The sequence below is a fragment of the Nasonia vitripennis genome (genome assembly GCF_009193385.2).
Source record: "Nasonia vitripennis strain AsymCx chromosome 2 unlocalized genomic scaffold, Nvit_psr_1.1 chr2_random0002, whole genome shotgun sequence".
NCBI lineage: Eukaryota > Metazoa > Arthropoda > Insecta > Hymenoptera > Pteromalidae > Nasonia > Nasonia vitripennis.
Window position 1 is genome coordinate 1,767,371 of NW_022279608.1, and position 18,509 is coordinate 1,785,879.

General features: G+C 40.9%; 1 protein-coding gene across 16 annotated transcripts in view; it reads left to right on the forward strand.

Moving 5' to 3' along the window:
* The window catches only part of LOC100680429 (protein unc-79 homolog), a 2,400,004-nt gene that overhangs the window by 1,094,001 nt on the left and 1,287,494 nt on the right, over positions 1 to 18,509 (forward strand). For all 16 annotated transcript variants that reach the window (XR_004345182.1, XR_004345183.1, XR_004345184.1 and 13 more), the window contains one exon: positions 6,706 to 6,819. Coding sequence is in view for 13 of the 16 variants with exons in the window: in XM_031923950.1 (XP_031779810.1) it covers positions 6,706 to 6,819 (114 nt within the window). In the remaining 3 variants the exon portion in view is untranslated. The remainder of the gene's footprint in view (positions 1 to 6,705; positions 6,820 to 18,509) is intronic.

Genomic DNA, 18,509 nt, shown 5'->3' on the forward strand with positions numbered 1-18,509 from the left:
ATTTTATAGAAGAAAAAGGTGGATGAGCGGAACACCAATATGGCTTCAGAAAGAAGCGTTCAACCCTGGACGTAGTTAGTCTAGTGATTATCACTGCACAAACAGTGATAGAGGGGAAAAAATAGCAGCGAGAAAAAAAGAAGTATAACGCCATAGTTATGTTGGATGTCAAAAACGCATTTGATTCGGCTGATGGAGTGAAATACACGAGGCACTCTGGAAGCAGGATGTGCCCTTATGTATAAGAAGGATGATGACCGACTACTTGAAGGACAAAATTCTATTATATGACACTGAGGACGGTACCAAGACATATAAAGTTATAGGAGGCGCCCCCCAAGGGTCAGTACTTGGCCCACCGACTTGGAACATCATGTATGACGGGGTACTAAAGCTACAATTTCCTGAAGGAGCAACAGTCGTAGGATTCGCTGACGACATAGGAGTAGTAATAGTAGCGAAACATAAAGAAGAGTTGACAGACATAGCTGAAGAGTCAACCTGTATAATACACGAATGGATAACAGAGACGGAACTGAAACTAGCCAGTCACAAAACGGAAGTTATTCTCATTTCCAGTAGGAAGAAGATGGAGGAAATCATACTGACGGTGGATGGACATGACATCATTTCTCAACCAACCATCAAATACTTGGGCACCACCATCGATGCAAGACTAAGTTTTAAACGGCATCTGGAAGTAGTCAGTGATAAAGCAGCAAAAGTTGGGGCTGCTCTATTACGATCGATGCCAAATGTAGAAGGGCCATCTCAGAAGCGAAGGTTACTCTTAGCCAGTGTAAATACATCGATTATGCTGTACGGAGCCCCAATATGGGCAGAGGCAATGCAAGTGAAATCGTATGCACAAAAGTTGACTTTCGTTTATATGCGAAGTGCACTAAGAGTGGCGTCCGTTTACTGTACGGTATCGGGCAATGCTGCCTGCATTATAGCAGGTATGCCACCCATTGACTTCTTAGCGTTGGAAAGAAAGGACGTATTCAAAGCTAGGAGACGATCGAGTGACAAAAGCTAGAAGAAGATTTGTGATGCCGCAAGAAAGGAGACGATGGCTGAATGGCAAACAAGATGGAACGCTAGTGGCAAAGGACGATGGACTCATAGCCTTATACCAAGGATAGAAGACTGGATTAATAGAAGACATGGAGAAGTTAACTACTACCTCACGCAGTTTTTGACCGGGCTCGGATGTTTCCGGGCGTACTTGCATCGGTTCAAACTAGACGACCATCTCAACTACCCAATATGTTCGGATGCAACAGAGGATGTTGAGCACGTCTTTTGCGAGTGCTCACGATATCATCAGAAGCGAGAGGAACTTGAGAGTTATCTTCAGATCAGAGTAACTCCTGAGTCGATTATGACGGTTATGCTGACCGCAGAGGATGGATGGTGCGCAGTCAGCGACTGTGCAGCAGACATTCTCAGAAAATCAGGAAAGACGAAGAAGACAGAAGAAGATGAAAAGGCTGAGTACGTACGTATGTATGTGCGAAGAAGAAAATGAAGAATGACTATATTGATGACGACCACATCAACCAGAAGCGGGCAAAAGCCTTTCGCCCCCCCCCCCCCCCCGCGAAGCAATGCCTAGCGGTGGTACTGCGTGGTTCGGAAACATAGAGGATGGAGCTAAGCACCTTAACCAAGGGTAGATAAAGGCAAAGAGGGCGTTCGTTTTTACGGCTGAGTGTTTTTGCACCTTGTTGTAGAGGGGATGGGTTTAGTCGGTGGGAATCCGGCACACGGCTGACAATGTGAATGGGGCTGTTTCGACGACCCCATAAACAAGGTCATGCTATGGTCTTTCTAAGATTTTCCCTAATACCTCTTTTTCCGAGAGGAAAAAACACACACACGCGCAACTCTGTACGGGCCCTGCTGTACAAGCGGCAACATCGTTAAAATAATTAAGGGGCATCTGGCCCAGATGTTAGTATCTTGTTAAGGGGCTCTTTCCTAGGATACAGGATAGGGGATGAAACCCCGAAAAGAAATCAAACATGATGAGTGAGTTAAAAACGACATTTCCACAAGCGGGTAAGGCCACAGAGTCAAATCCTGCCGATGGTTCTGATCTGGTGAAAGCCCCGGCAGCCGGCGCAAGCTCCATGGATTTAAGGGCGGGACAGACTCCCAAGGTTGTTAAAAAGAGTCAAAGAGGAGACCTTAAGATTTTGAAGGGTATAATCACCGGAACAATCGAGTACACAGAGAACAGGAGTAACGTGCATGGTCCGATTAAGACAGGCTTTGTGAACGCGTTGAAAGACTCCGCGTTATGTCCGCTAAATTTGTCTCGTGTGTGGATGCTGATGGGTAGTCCACAAGTAAAGTACTCTTACCTGCACGTCGTGACTGCCAAGCTAATTTGAATTTATTTGTTTTGATTGAGGTTTAGTTATTATTATCAATTTAGTACACAAGAATTTTATGTATATTGATTGTTATGTTTTTATTGGTCCAGAGCACTTCACAGACGGTTAGTTTAGAAAGTTGACGGAGTTTCGTCATATTTAGCTCAGGATGTTTTCGTTTTACAGTAGTATTTAGTAAGTATAGTCTTATTTACTTATCAATTGTAAAGTACCCATGATTTATCTTAACGACTTACTATTATTATAATCCTGCGCACTTTAGATGGTTCTAATCATCCTTTGTGGCGGATGCTGACTGTATTATCTACACGCGTTCACGTGGCAATTTAAAATAAGGATGGTCAACTGCTCTTGATAACGCCGGAGATTCCACTCGACGGTCCTTAGCTTGTACTTCTCTCTGTGGCACTGATCTGTATTCAAAGGGCTCTCCGGTGTATGCTATGCCAAGGGACGGATTTAGCACGCTCCAAACACTAACACTAGCAAACACCGCCGCTTCACCTTAGAATCAGTTGTAGCCGCCAGTGAGTAAGTCACTACGCAAAAAGGCGCTGCGTGGATCGGCTCCGAGATTTTTAAAGCCTCGGCACCGATTCATGCAGTTATGAAATTTAGATGAAGAAGATCGTGGTAGTGCAATCAGCATTCGCCACAAAGGATCGACGTGTACGCCTTGTAGTAGTCGTTCACGCGCAAGAAGTGCTGACACAGAGATCAAAGCACTCGCTCCGATTTTCGGCGCTCTACATGTTTTGCAATAAACATATATTCATACAATTTGAACGTGGCACATTACACTTAGAATAGGACACGTTCGTGTGGGCCTTGTAAGCTGCAGGATCAGAAAGAGAGTGAAGGAAGTGCGGGGCCACAGATGTCTAGGCTTCGGGCACAGGAAGGATAAGTGCAAGAACGCGGATAAATTAAACCTTTGCTTCAAGTGCGGGGGAGCTGACCACCGCGGTGGTCTTGCACAATGCCAGACCGAACCAAGTTACTTCCTCTACAAAGAGGCTGGTATGAAAGAGAACAGCTGTAAGCACATGGCTGGATCGGGCAGCTGCAGCGTGTTCAGGCGTGCCCTGGATACGGCGAAAAAAAGGCTAAGATGAGATTGTTTAAAGGATGTCCGGATGATGCTGCACGAAGAAGACGGCAGGACAATGCAAAATGAAGAAAACAAGTTTGATCCTGAACCTCTAATCACCTTGGTGAATGGGAGATGTATGGATATGGCAAACTTCAAAAGGGAAGCCAAAAAGCTAGTTAACGGGACCTACGAAAGTATTGTTTAACGATGGTACCTGTGGGTATCCGGTGTCGGAGGGCCACTTGTGCAGAGCATGCTCTGCCTACGCCACATAAAAAAAATCACACACATCCATACGGACATTTTCTAAAAACACTTGATTTAAACTGTTAACACACCAAGAAGTAATTTCTAGAAGTGTAATGAAACTCCAAATTTTACTATTACAAAGCTTCCTTTAGGAGGAAGCAAAAAATGCTTATTATTACTGTTAGTAAGTTTTTTTGGTTTATTAGTATGTTTTCTGAACTAAACTATAAATTCCAACAAAAATATGAGTAAAAAGGCTGCTATTTTTAAAATATGTAAGTGTCTAATCTACAAATGCTAAAATCGCGTTTTTCTTCTTCAGTCCGAAATGTGATAGGACCCTTAAGTTAGCCGCAAGAAGTGTTAGGACCGTCAAGTTGGCCGCACAGCTATATACAGATGGATATTGCTTTCTCAAGATAATATAATATAGTATATTACGATATTCAGAATCAAAAGGTTGCCGGTGCATACTCTGCGTTCTGGAGCAGTAACAGTAACTAAGTATCCCGGGTAGCTGATGACAAGGTCCATATTTTTCGGTGTCTCGGTGTAAAAATCATTTGGTGGCGTTGTCTAGGTGTACAGGGTGGCCGATAACGTCGACAAGGTGGTGCGCTCAATAGTTTTTTGTGTCTAGGTAATTAAATCATGCGAGGATAGCGTCTAGGTATATAGGGTGACCAAAGATGAGGTTTAGATAGTTCACACCGTGGTTTTTTGTATCTAGGTTAATAAATCATTCGAGGGAGGTATCTAGGTGTACAGTGTGGCCGATGACGAGGTCTATGTGGTGCATCCCGTAGTTTTTGGTGTCTAGGTAAATAAATCATACGAGGACGGCGTCTAGGTGTACGGGGTGGCCAAAGACGAGGTCTAGGTAGTTCGCACCGTGGTTTTTGGTGTCTAGCTGTAAAAATCATTTGAGGAAGGTGTCCAGATGTACAGGGTTGCCGATGACAAGGTCTAGGTGGTGCGCTTCGTGGTTTTTGGTGTCTATTTAAAAAGTGTGTGTTCTAGTTAAAAAGATAGTAAAAGCTGCATCAACGTCACTTGTTCCCAACAAATGTGCTCTAAAAGTCATTCTTTTAGGCTTGAAAGGAGCTCAAAATGCTGTAAAAGAGGCTGGTGGGAAACGAAACATTGGTATTCCTCGTATTTTACCAGAGTAAACTCGCTCTCGAAGAAAGTCATAGGAAAATCAAAAAAATTGCACTTGGTAAAGGTCTCTATTTGAAACCACACAAAACAGAGCTCGGCCGTCTTAAGCCTGGAAATGAATTGTTAAAAAAAAAATCGTCAAAGTAAGATTACCTCAGAGAGCCTTTACTAATATTGACCTCATCAAGTATGCTAAAATCTTAAAAATCCTATATTTCTGTGATGTCTTTATGCGTAATGCTCTTCCAATTAATGGACCCCATTATCGTGAATCTGCTATTGTTAATTTGGATGATGCTACTGGTCCTGGCATACATTGGGTAGCATACCAAAAGAAGGGCAACGATGTTGTATACTTTGATAGTTTTGGTGTCCTTCAACCGCCTCTAGAATTGATGTTAAATTTTGGTGTTGATTAAATAAAGTATAACCATGAGAGATATCAAGACTACAATATATTTAAATGTGGGCATCTGTGTCTTGATTTCTTGAGTTCGAGACTATATATAGGGGTGAAAAATGAATATTAAAACAATTTATTAACATTAAGTTATTCAGGTATATCCTCTATACTTGAAGCACAAATTTACCACTGATTAAACTTACATCGTATAAGAATTACGCCCTTAGTTGAACTAACTAATCTAAGGGTCTAACTAATCTAACTAATCTAACCTTTAATTTGATTCCCAACATCGATATAGATATCAATAAGTTCTATGTTAGTAAAGAAGTAATCTACCTACTTACTGGTTAAAATGGTCCGCGATGTGTTAGAAACGCGAATGCAAGGTATAGTGACCCGCGGTTAGTAAATCAGGAGATAAGCACATCCGAAGAACGACAATAGACTTTGATTCACCTGGTAATATCTATTGAGTGGACAAAAACCTTCCCTATCCTCTAAAGTGGGGGACTTACCAGAGGAGAGCTGCTCGTGTGTTGGTGGATATGAGTAGGGTATATCCAATACGCATGTCCCGCACACTTAGGTAAACCACGCAGTTATTAGACTGAGGTATTACCATCTCACCATGAGTCTTAGACCAGATAGCCCCACCTAGGAACAGGGTACTACCATCCTGAACCAGTGACACATCTGAAGGAGGATGGTAGTAGGTGAACAAATAAAGGGTTTCAATTATTAATATATTTATAAACTTCATTCATAGACTACTGGGTATGGTGGAGACCGGAGCAAGAAGCGAGTACTACCATTCGCATGTTACTCAGTTGAGAGCCAGATCATTAATGCTCGAGGGTCTCAAATTTGAACGACAAAATTAAAGTAACTGCTCTAGCAATCAGAGCTTAACTAAGCTACCTTGTACAAAGCTAAACTACGCTATTGTATGCAGAGCACCTAGTGCTCCGCTCATTAACAACGCGACATGGATGGGAAAACATCGCTTCGCTAAAATATATTCGGCATTAATATTCATCTGCATAATTATTAATGGCGTAATGATCCCCATCTACACGACATTGTTAACTATTAATAAATAAATTTGAAATTGTTTGTATCTAAAGTAAAGTGTATTCCAATAATTACCTCGCTCCTGTATTCCTTACCAGAATATTTAGTCGCAACAGCAATCAACAAAAGTATACTTGTGTACATTATTTAGCAAACATTTTTTCCCTTATGTACAAAACAAGAATGTAGTGGCAGTAAATAAGGGTACAAAGAACGGGGGAGTGCAAATTCGTCCTAATGTTATCCTCGCAAAGTATTTATTTTAATGCGTACTAAAATTATATTTGATAATTACACAATTCAACATTTCTGATATTTTTTAGATAAAGAAAAAATATACAATCGTCAATATTCAGCTCCTATATTAAAAAGGAAAAGTTCTAGATTTGGGTTAGGTCAACTAATTGGATATACGCTACCAAACAACAGTATAACAGGTACGTTAATTTTATTTAAAAGAATATTATTAAATAAAAATGTTATTTAATTATCTTAATTCAGAACTCTGAATTTGTGTAACAGGAATAAAATTACTTACTTGTTCAAGCTTCATAAAACGGAAAATGGCTAAATATTTCTACATATGTAAGCTTTTCACAGACAAAGATACACAATACGAAAATATAGTAATTAATAACTTAACAAATTACAATCCATATTTTAAAAATGAATAGGACCATCTAAGTCAATTACAACTTTGCACATAAGTATATGCAGTGCACTCATTTGCAATGATTATAGTCGAAGTTACTACAAATTATTATGTATTTTGCTATAATGATTAATCATGTTTAAATCAGTATTCTGATGCAAAAGATTGACTCAAGGCGCATGATATTGCTTGATGTAGAGGAAACGTCTGTAAAGACCCTCCAGAAAACTTATGGAGATACGCAGACCGCCGTCGTAACGCTGCCTGCCCAGATTGTCCAAAAGGCGGTTGCATTAGATAAGCCCAAAGCAGGTTGAGTTAATTGCAGAATCAGGAAGATTAGTCAAGAGATGCGACCACCTAGATGCTATAAATGCCTGGGTTTTGGTCATATAGCAAAAAAGTGTGCAGAGACGTAGGACAGTAGTAAATGCTGTTTTAAGGGGATGTCGACCTAAAAGCTTTGCAAATCCGCCACGAAGTATTTTCTATTTCCAAACTTCTAGAATAACAGAAAGTCCGATCAAACTTTTTTTCGGTAGAACGATTCATTAAACTTAACACTACGGCGCTACAGACTCGGTTTTTCATTTGCAAGCTGTATTTAAAAAGTTTTATGTAAAATTATATTTTAAGATTAGAGCTGCAATCGCATTAGTACGACGAAGTACACGTAAACATCTGTTCTTATTTCCAAGATTTGAGAAAAACAAAAAGTCCGATCGAAATTTTCTTATGGTAGAACGATTCATTAAACTTAACACTACGGCGCTACAGACTCGGTTTTTCATTTGCAAGCTGTATTTAAAAAGTTTTATGTAAAATTATATTTTAAGATTAGAGCTGCAATCGCATTAGTACGACGAAGTACACGTAAACATCTGTTCTTATTTCCAAGATTTGAGAAAAACAAAAAGTCCGATCGAAATTTTCTTATGGTAGAACGATTCATTAAACTTAACACTACGGCGCTACAGACTCGGTTTTTCATTTGCAAGCTTTATTTAAAAAGTTTTATGTAAAATTATATTTTAAGATTAGCGCTGCAATCGCATTAGTACGACGAAGTACGCGTAAACATCTGTTCTTATTTCCAAGATTTGAGAAAAACAAAAAGTCCGATCGAAATTTTCTTATGGTAGAACGATTTATTTAATTTAACACTACAGCGCTACAGACTCGGTTTTTCATTTGCAACCTTTTTTTATAAAGTTTTATGTAATGGAAAAACAGTGTTTTTTGGGACGACATCCCCTTAAGAGCGGAACGAAAGAACATGCAGCAAAAAGTGGCACGAACGAGCTGAGTTGCATTCTCTGCTGGAAAAAGGATGGAGAATTAAAGAGTGACCATGCAGCTGGTAGCTATACATGCCCAGCTTATCGAGCCGCATTGAAAGAACTAAAGAACCAACGAAAATGAAAAAAGTGCAGTTAAATCTAAACCACTGTAAGACAGCTCAGGACATACTCAACCAGTATGTCCGCGAGATAAGGGTAGACGTAGCTATTGTGTGCAAACAATATAAGAATCTATACGAATCATCGTGGGAAATGGACACTACGGGTAAAGCAGCGATCTTAGCATGTGGAAATGTTGCTTTCTGTAAAAAAATGAAGACCCGTGAAAAAGATTTATACGGGCTAAGGTAGCAGGTGTCACTGTTTACAGCTGCTACGATTTACCGAACGCTCTAATCAAGCAGTTCGAACAACTGCTAGATCGGCTTATACAAGACGCAGTAGGGAGAAAACCGGTACTAATTGCAGGCAACTTTAATGCGTGGGCTGTGGAGTGGGGTAGCATAAGGACTAACCACATAGGTAGAGTACTTCTGGAAGCATTCGCTCTCTTGGATTTGGTCCTAGTTAACCAAGAATGCACCCACACATTTAGAAGAGAAGACGCAGGGTTTATTGTTGACTTGACGTTTGTTAGCAGCAGCCTTATTGGCTCAGTTGATTCATGGACAGTAAGTGAGCACTACACACATAGTGATCACCAGGAAATAATAATGGAGGGAGGAATATCAAAACAGGGACCCAGCGCAAGTACAACGACCAATAGAATTAGTTGGAAAATGAAGGATTATGATAAGGAGATGTTCCTGTTAGCACTAGAAGAAATGCAACTGTCTGAAACGGCGAACAGCAAGGCGAAGCAGATGACGGTAAATATCACCCGAGCGTGTGACACTGCTATGCCTCAAAAAGTGGCATACAGTAGACGATCACCAGTATACTAGTGGGGGACAAGGAGATTGCAACTGCATGTAGCGAGTGCCACTGGACTAGAAGAAGAGAACAACAGGCGAGAAAGAAATACTATAAAACTGGTAGAAGACAGGAAGTAGTAGATACCCGCGGACAAAAAATAAAGGATGCTAAAAGGAGTCTTAAGAAGAAAATCCGCGAAAACAAACGACGGTGCCTTGAGGAATTACAGGATGAGGTCAAACGAGACCCTTGGGTTCAACCGTATAAAATAGTAATAAAGAAAATTAAAGGAAGTCACGTGCCTTCACCAAAATGCCCGGAACTATTACACCGGGTAGTGACCACGCTGTTTCCCAGGCAACTGAAAAAGCCAAATGCCATAGAAAGAGGTGTGAATGAGGAGGCTATTCCACCGATCACGATTGAGGAATTGTTAGCCGCCTGCAGAAGGGTAGAAAACAACAAGGCCTTAGGGCCGGATAGCATTCGAATTATTGCATTGAAGCTTGCCATTCACGCTCATCCAGAGGACTTTGTTGACTTGTACAATACATGTCTAGAAGAGGGAACATTCCTCACAAACTAGAAGAAACAGTGACTAGTGCTTTTGACAAAAGGAAAAAAACCACCCCAGGAGTCCTCGTCATACATATCATTGTATAGAAGGAAAAAGTGGATTAGCGGAACACCAATATGGCTTCAGAAAGGAGCGTTTAACCCCAGACGCAGTTAGTCTAGTGATTGACACTGCACAAATAGCGATAGAGAGAAAAAGGTGGAATGGAGGAGAAAAGAAGTATTGCGTCATAGTTACATTAGATGTCAGAAATTCATTCAATTCGGCCAGATAAAGTAAAATACACAAGGCACTCCGGAAGATAGATATGCCCTTATATATAAGAAGGATGATGTCCGACTACTTAAAGGACAGAATCTTATTATATGACACTGAGGAGTCTGTACTCGGCCCACCGACTTGGAGCATTATGAACGACAAGGTACTAAAGATACAATTACCTGAAGGAGCAACAGTCGTGGGATTCGCTGACGACATAGTAGTAGTGGAACATAAAGAAGAGTTGACAGACATAGCTGAAGAGTTAACCCGTATGATACACGGATGGCTAACAGAGACGGGTCTGGAACTAGCTAGTCACAAAACAGTATTTATTCTCATTTCCAGTAGGAAAAAGATAGAGGAAATCACACTGACGGAGGATGGACATAAGATCGTTTCTTAACCAACCAGCAAAATTTGTTACGCTAGCCTGTTTCTACATAATAAAAAAAGCATTTAAAGTAAATTTGATTATTAAGTTTATGAATCTTAGGTTATAAACTTATTAGTGAATCAAGAACTCAACATGATGTGGGCATATTATGTCAAAATATCCTGTCATATTATGCTAAGAAAATATGGCCACTAATTATCGACAGGCCATATCCTATGGCGTATTTTCTATGAGGGTATGCAGTACCTGAACCCTATCATTATGTATTTTATTTTTAGAACAAGTTTAAGGTATTTTAGGTTCGCTCAAAAAGACATGAAATCTCTAAAAAAAAACTTGACCAAAGTAAAAAGGTTAGGCGCGTTTGATGTTTTGCGTATCAACATGCATGTCAATAATTTTGTTTCTAATGAAATTACAGATTAAAAAATAACTGAGATCAATTATAAAAAGGCAAGTTTACAATCATATTATTTTATTTATAATACAGAAAACAAAAAAATGTGTGCGTCTCGGGACGCCCGGCAGAAGTGATAACTTAACTTGATTTAAGTAGAAAGTATTTAAAATTGAACTTATTCATTATTCAAATAAATATAATTTTTGGAAAGGATTATACAAATAAAGAAGTGTTTTTTTTCAAAGTAGCATGCTGATACTAACGGGAAATGATTTATTTTTGTAATTATGGTTTTATTATTATTTAAGTAAACAGTAGCAGTTCTTCGGTCTATTGGCACCGCTTGAGGATGGATATTATATTTAGTTATGTGAGCAGCAGCTTTTAATCTTATTTTTTGTCCAGTTTTTGGTGAATCTTGAAAGTGCAACCATACACGTGTAATTTTATTTTGATCGTTACTTTCAATGTAAACTAATTTTCCAACTGCACCGTTCGCAAGCCCATCTACTACATTAATATTGGTTGTGATTATATAAAATTTATTCCGTACAAACACGATCTCGTATGGCAATCCTTCTGTATCGATAACCGAAATTAGCGTGTGTCCGAATCAGCTGTGCCGATCGTTAAGCTACCCTCCTCGAAGTACCGATAGAGCTGACTCTATTATTTTGACAATTATGCATTTAACAATTCGTATGACACTGGATAACAAATACACAGTGTCACTGTCTGTAGAAGGCGATATACCAACGAGGAGTACAGAGAGAGAGAGAAAGACAGTGAAGGAAAGCGTAAGCAAAGTAATGCGGTATAGTATGCATAAGAGACTAAATCTAAAGGGGGTCCGAAAACAGTATAGCTATATGTATACTTATCCCTGCGCCCGGAGAGAGTGTATAAGGTCCTAAGAGAGTAAATCTATATTTAGCTTTGCTCACGGAGAAGGGGGCCTGCCGGGTCGAGAGCTAAGAGCCCTCGTATACCAGTATACCTATAGATATCACTGTAACGCATTCCATTCAACGCATTCCATTCAACGCATTCCATTCAACGCATTCCATTCAACGCATTCGATCTAACGCATTCGAGAAGTTACAAACATTGTAGGTTCACCGTCCCATAAGAAGTTATCACTTCAAAAATCATTATGTTTAAGTAAGGTCTGAGTCGAATGATTGGTAGTTTAAACTTAAGTGTCACGTCAACCTACTATGAACTAGACTGGCCGGTCAACGCACACGCGGATCAACCAACGAAGTACCTCACCACGATAATTGGGAATATTCCACGGCAGGCATAACAGAGGCCAACGGACCAACAACGGTCGGCAACACAGAGCACGACAAAACAACCAAGCCACTGACACGCGCGGCAGCAGATCAAAGGGCAACGATCCTGAATAAACTAGGTTAAACAAGGGGAGACACCCCAGAGCTAACGGACAATAAGGAGGCCATAAATCTCCGACAAACGACCCAAATAAGTGGAAATCGATACGACAATGAGGGAAATTACAATAAAGAAAACCATTACAGCTGGCCAGACTAGGGGCCGCGCAGTGAGGGACACTGATTAATAAAAGGGACGCCCACCGCTACTGAGACATACACCCTCCCTAAATCCTGATTGGCCAGAACTTTCCCTATGCTTATGTATTACCCTCATCCCCATAAATACCAATAGAGAGCAAGGAGGAGTATTATTTCGTAACCCGGAGTTCTTACTGGTAGGGCGAAGCACTGCCCGACTCGCGACTTAAACTATTTTTCTGTAATCGAACTTAGAGTCAGAGCGTTCGCCAAGTTTTTTAACATAGTCATATTTCTACCTCAGACACGAGTTGTACTCAGTCGAGGACTTGTTTCTTGTACCATTTATAATCTGACGAGTTGAATAAACCATTTCTCTCAATTACTTAATCCTTGCGTACGAATTATTACATTTCAAACTCCGCACCCTTGAGACGAGCTACAGCGCCAGAACGAGAGCGAGCCACCCTATCGGTAACTACAAGTTAGCTTCGTCAAGGTAAGTCGTTTCTCCTATCAATCTTCTCAAATTCACGTCAGTGTCGCATGCAACGTTATTGTGTCAGTAAATAGTGTTTAAACCTAGCTAGTCCAATACATTTAGAAGTCACTCTTCTTTACCTTTTTTCTAGGGGGTATCGCGTGAGCGGACTGCGCTAAATAAAAGGTCTCATCGACTCGGAATCTGTAATTATTTCTATCGTGCGAGTATTCGCTCTGTGCGGCCACCCGGACGTAACAGAAATTGGGGGCCCCTTCCGGTCTTGGTTTTTACTATTAGAAGCAAGCGCGATTAGATCAACGGAATCATTGCGTTAGGCGGGCCGAATAAAGTAGACGAAGCATTACGAATTTTAGAAGTAAACGCGAAGGCACTATAACCTGACGTACAGAGGGACGATTGGGACATCAAGAAATACGCAACTGGTGGGCGACGACGAGGAAGATTTAACATGTATACCGGAATTAATTCTCAGAGCAGAAATTACGGAGGATTATCAAACATTAGGCCTTCCAAGCAATACTATGTCCTTCTACGATAATTTAAACATAACGGGACATTCATCGAATAAACAAATAAATCCGGACGCAGTTGAAGTCAAAAAATGTCAGTCTTCGACACCGCGAATAAACACCTTCAGACCGATAGAAAACTTACTACAATCGAGCGCAGACGCATATAACAATGCGTCGGTAAGCGTCTTACATAGTAAAGCGGCAGAAAAAGTGATGCGAGATTTACCGAGGATTGACGGAAAAAGCATACCTGTGCACGTATTCGTGTTACGCTTACAACAAGTCGCGAACGCGCTCACTGGGGAAGGAGAACTCGAACTTGCAAAAGTAATTTACTTGAAATTAGACGGCGATGCATACAACTCAACAATCAATAAACCATTCAGATCAGTAAGAGAAATTAGCAAACATCTCGAATCAACATTCGGTTCGGGAAAATCAACGGACGGACTACTCGGAGAACTCGCGAAAATAAGGCAAATAAAGGGAGAAAAAGTCGTTACTTATTCTAATAGAATCCAAATTATGGACGTGAACATCAAGGCGGCAGCGAATATGGGAAGAAAAGCGACGCCAAGTTTTAACGTGGAACTTAGTCGAAAATTAATATATTATTTCAAGAAAGGACTAGATTGGCCAATAAGCACGCGGCTTGGCGAATTTAATGACGTAAACGAACCAATTATCCATGCAATAGAAATAGAGCGGGATTTCACATGCTATCAGGAAAATCAGGATCAAAAAAATAATACGGCTCAAATTTGCGTAGTAAACCCTCAAGCTATAGAAAAATGCCAAATCTGTAGTAATAAAGGTCATACAGCACAAAAATGTTGGTACAGAAATCAGATTCCGAATAACGAAACCGTAAGTAAGATCACCAGTCCGACCGCAAACGAACCCGAGGGAGGGGCCTAACAATAGCGCGATGCAGGATGCGAGACAGACGCCATTGCGAAGCCAACCCCCGCCGCGAACTACGCCCCAAAACCAAGGGGAGCAATACGTTCACAGACAAAGAGTAACCTTCCCGAACAAAAATGCGCGCACCGAGAACGAACCCACATGCAATTACTGCAAGAAAGAGGGCCACTCCATAGCAGAATGTAGATAAAGAGAATATAACAAGATGCGCGAAACGCAGGGAAACGAAGCGGGTCAATCGTATCAGGGTGCGGGACGAACGACCGAAAGCAGGCCGCACTCGACGCAGGGATTCAACCGCCGCGAGCAACAATAAGTATCAGCGAAGTAAAACTCAGCTAGTGCGCGAAATCACCTTCAATCAAATTAATAAATCCACTAAACGGCAGAGAGATCGTGTTAATATTAGACTCAGGAACAGGACCGAACTTATTAAAAGAAAGCGAATGCATAGAAGGCGTCAAAATTAATGAAAACACAAAAATTAAATTAAGAGGCATCACAGCAGGAGTAACGCAGACGCTCGGCACAATCACATTATACTTCGCGCATTTTAAAATAGAATTTCATTTGGTGAACAACGATTTTCCAATAAAAGAAAACAGACTGTTGGGGTGCGACTTTTTCGCACAATCGGGAGCATGTATCGATTACAAAAATAATTGCTTAAAAATCGGAGAACAGATGATCGCGTTCACTAATGAGGTAAGGGAAGAAATCACGGAAATTAAGTTGAGCGAAAAAACTTAGACCGAACACAAAGAAACGGAGCACGCTAATAACAAAAAATTCAAATCAAATTACTTTAGGGAGGATAAAAGATCTAAATCAAGGGCGAAATCAAATCGAAATCAAGGAAAACAAGGACCTAAATCAAGAACAAAAACGAGACAAAATCGGCGAAATAAAAAATCTAAATCAAGGAGAAAATCGACATGATATCAGCGAAACCAATAATCGGAGCCAAGGGCGAATTCAAGTCAAAATCGTAGAAAATAAAAATAAATAAAAAAGCAATTCAAAATTGGAGACGATAAAAATTTAAATCAAAAACGAATTCGGGACTCAATCAGCAAAAACGAAAATCAAAATCGAGAACAAAATCGGGAGCTAATCCGAGAACAAAATCAGGCGAGAATCGAGGGACTAAATCAGGAACGAAATCATGGCACAGCCAAACATTTAAATCGAAGTGAGGACGAAATCGGATATATAAAAACAATTCTAGAACAAAATCGAAGTAAAAAATTAAACGAACTCGAGAAATTCAACAGAAAAACAAAGCGCGCTTAAAAAACTGGAAGCAATCCTGAGAGACGCGGAACGGGTCATAAAAAAAGAAGTGCAGGTAGAGGAGATTATTTTTAATATGCACACTAAAGCAATAAGCGTAATCCTAAGCCTCAGCAGCCTAACCGGGTACAGCTAGGAAGGTACAAGAATAGCACTCGAAAAGATATTGGACGCAATTAGGCTGGGCACCTGGCGAGAGTCGAAATTTCACGGTATTTTAGAAAAGGCGTACGAGCAACTGTCAAAAGCGCGGAGAGACCTGCAGAAGGAACGGGTAGAAGCATGCGTATACTCTCAACCCGTCCCGACCATAAATGACAGGATAAAGAAGGTGTCCGAGCAACTACGCTTGGAGCATATTTCCGAAGGAGAAAGAACCAGGGTACGGAGGTTAGTAGAAGAATTCCACGATATATTTCATGTAAAAGGGGAAAAACTGTCAAAAACTCCGCTACTTAAATTAACAATACCTACAGTCGACGAGGTACCGGTATCGACTAAGCCTTATCGACGTTCACCCGAGGAGAGAGAAGAACAGGAAAGACAAATAGCCGAACTACTCAAGGACGGCAATATCGAAAAATCCATGTCATGTTTTTGCAGCCCGTGCTTTCTAGTTCCAAAAAAGCCTGACTCCAAAGGCGTTGTTAAATTCAGACTAGTTATCGATTACAGTAAAGTCAATGCTAGAACACTGAATGATCAATATCCGATGCAAAATATACTTGACATCGTCTATCAATTCGGGGGAGCCAAATATTTTTCGGTTTTCGATTTAAAGTCGGGTTATCACCAAATAGAAATAGCAGAAGAGTACAGGCACAAAAAAACATATGCTACGCAGAGCGGACTATACCATTTTACGCGCGGCTGTTTCGTTCTACGCACAATGCCGGCGACATTTACGCGCGCGCCCGCAATAGCACTGGCAAGCCTTACAGGTAGCGAACTCTTCATTTAGCACGTAATAAAATTACAGGCAGATAAATGCGAATTTTTAAAGAAAGAGGTAGCGTATCTCGGACACATAATCTCGGAAGCGGGTGTAAAACCGGACCCTAGGAAAATAGAAGCTGTAAAAGAATATCCCGCTCCTCGCAATAAAAAGAATATAAAACAGTTTTTGGACTTTGTGGGCTACTACAGGAGGTTCATTGACAAATTCGCAAATATAGCAGTACCGTTAACAGAAATGCTGAAAAACGACGTAGAATTTGTATGGACCGAAAAAACACAGAAGGCGTTCGAAATTCTGCGCGATAAACTGTGCGAAGAACCTATTTTAACATTCCCGGATTTTAATCAACCTTTCACGCTAGTAACTGACTCATCGGGTTATGCACTCGGAGCAGTGTTGCTAAACGGAGAACCGTGAAAAGAACACCCGGTCGCATATATGTCACGCACAATAACAGAGGCGGAAAGGAAATGGGACACATATAATAAAGAAGCGAACGCGCTGGTATCGGCAATCAAACATTTCCGGCCGTACCTATTTGGGAGACGTTTCTACTTGATAACGAATAATATAGCGCTACGATGGCTACGCACTCATAGGGACCCGAATACGCGAGTTAACAAATGGGGATTATTACTCGCGGAATTTGAATTTTACATAATCTATAAACCAGAAAAAACGAACATAGCTGACGCGCTTTCAAGAAACCCGGTAGAGAAGGCTATAAATATAGTCGCGGCAGAAGATATAAACCAGTCACAGAGTGACAATTCGGCGGACGACACGGCAGGAGGCAAACGAGCCCGCGGTAAAGACACCGCGTCAACGCACACAATGCATACGTGCGATCGAGGCGGAAGACTACAGGGGACAAAATATAAAAAAGCCATAGCAGCCCTAACACCAAGAAAACGCAGGCCAAAAGAAAACTGCTCAAAAAAACGGGTAGAAAAAGATATTTCAGGAGAAAGTCAGGGAGAAAGCCCGGAGATAAAGCAAACCACCGCGACGGGTCAGATCGGTGACTAGCAGCTGGAATCGGAGGAACTCGGAATAGAGACAACGCAGACGCGACAGGACTCAAACGAGGGGGAGGTACAATTGGAGAGCGACATTCGGGAGACGCAACAGGGGACCGATAAGAGTGAAAGCGGCGACCCGGAAGAAGGGGCGGAACCCTTGAACACGAATAAAAATGGAAGCCAACGGGATACTCGTATAACAATATACAAGTATAGCAAAAACCGAAAGAATCGAAGAATTGGAATGGCGCGACGCGATAAAACCGTTAAAAGACTCATTAGCTCGCTCGAACACTAAACTGATAATTTGTTTGGGACTTATAAAATATCCATTGGCGGAGGATCGCGAAACGATAATAAAAGCGTCACATGGGTCAATAGTCGGGGGACACCGCGGCGTGACAAAAACTTATAAAAGAATTAAACAAAACTATTATTGGGAAAATTTAAAGGAAGAAATACAAGCTTTCGTGCGAAAATGTTTAGACTGTCAATTAAAGAAATTAGTTAGAATAAAAACAAAACTTCCTAGGGTTATCACGGACACACCAACAGTAAGCTTGGAAAAATTAGCCATGGTCGTTGTAGGCCCTCTACCTCCTACGGATAGTGGCAACGAGTACGTACTAACGTTTCAGGATAATCTGACAAAATTCGCGATAGCAGAACCACTGGGAGACATTACGGCAACAACGGTCGCGAACATACTAATACGAACTAATACGGAAGGTCATTTGCGTTTTTGGGAGCACCGAGAGTAATATTAACGGAGCAAGGAGCAAATTTTCTTAGCAAACTAATGAAAAGAGTAGCAAAACGATTTAGAATTAAACAAGTAAAAACGACAGCGTTTCACCCGCAGTCGAACGGGTTACTCG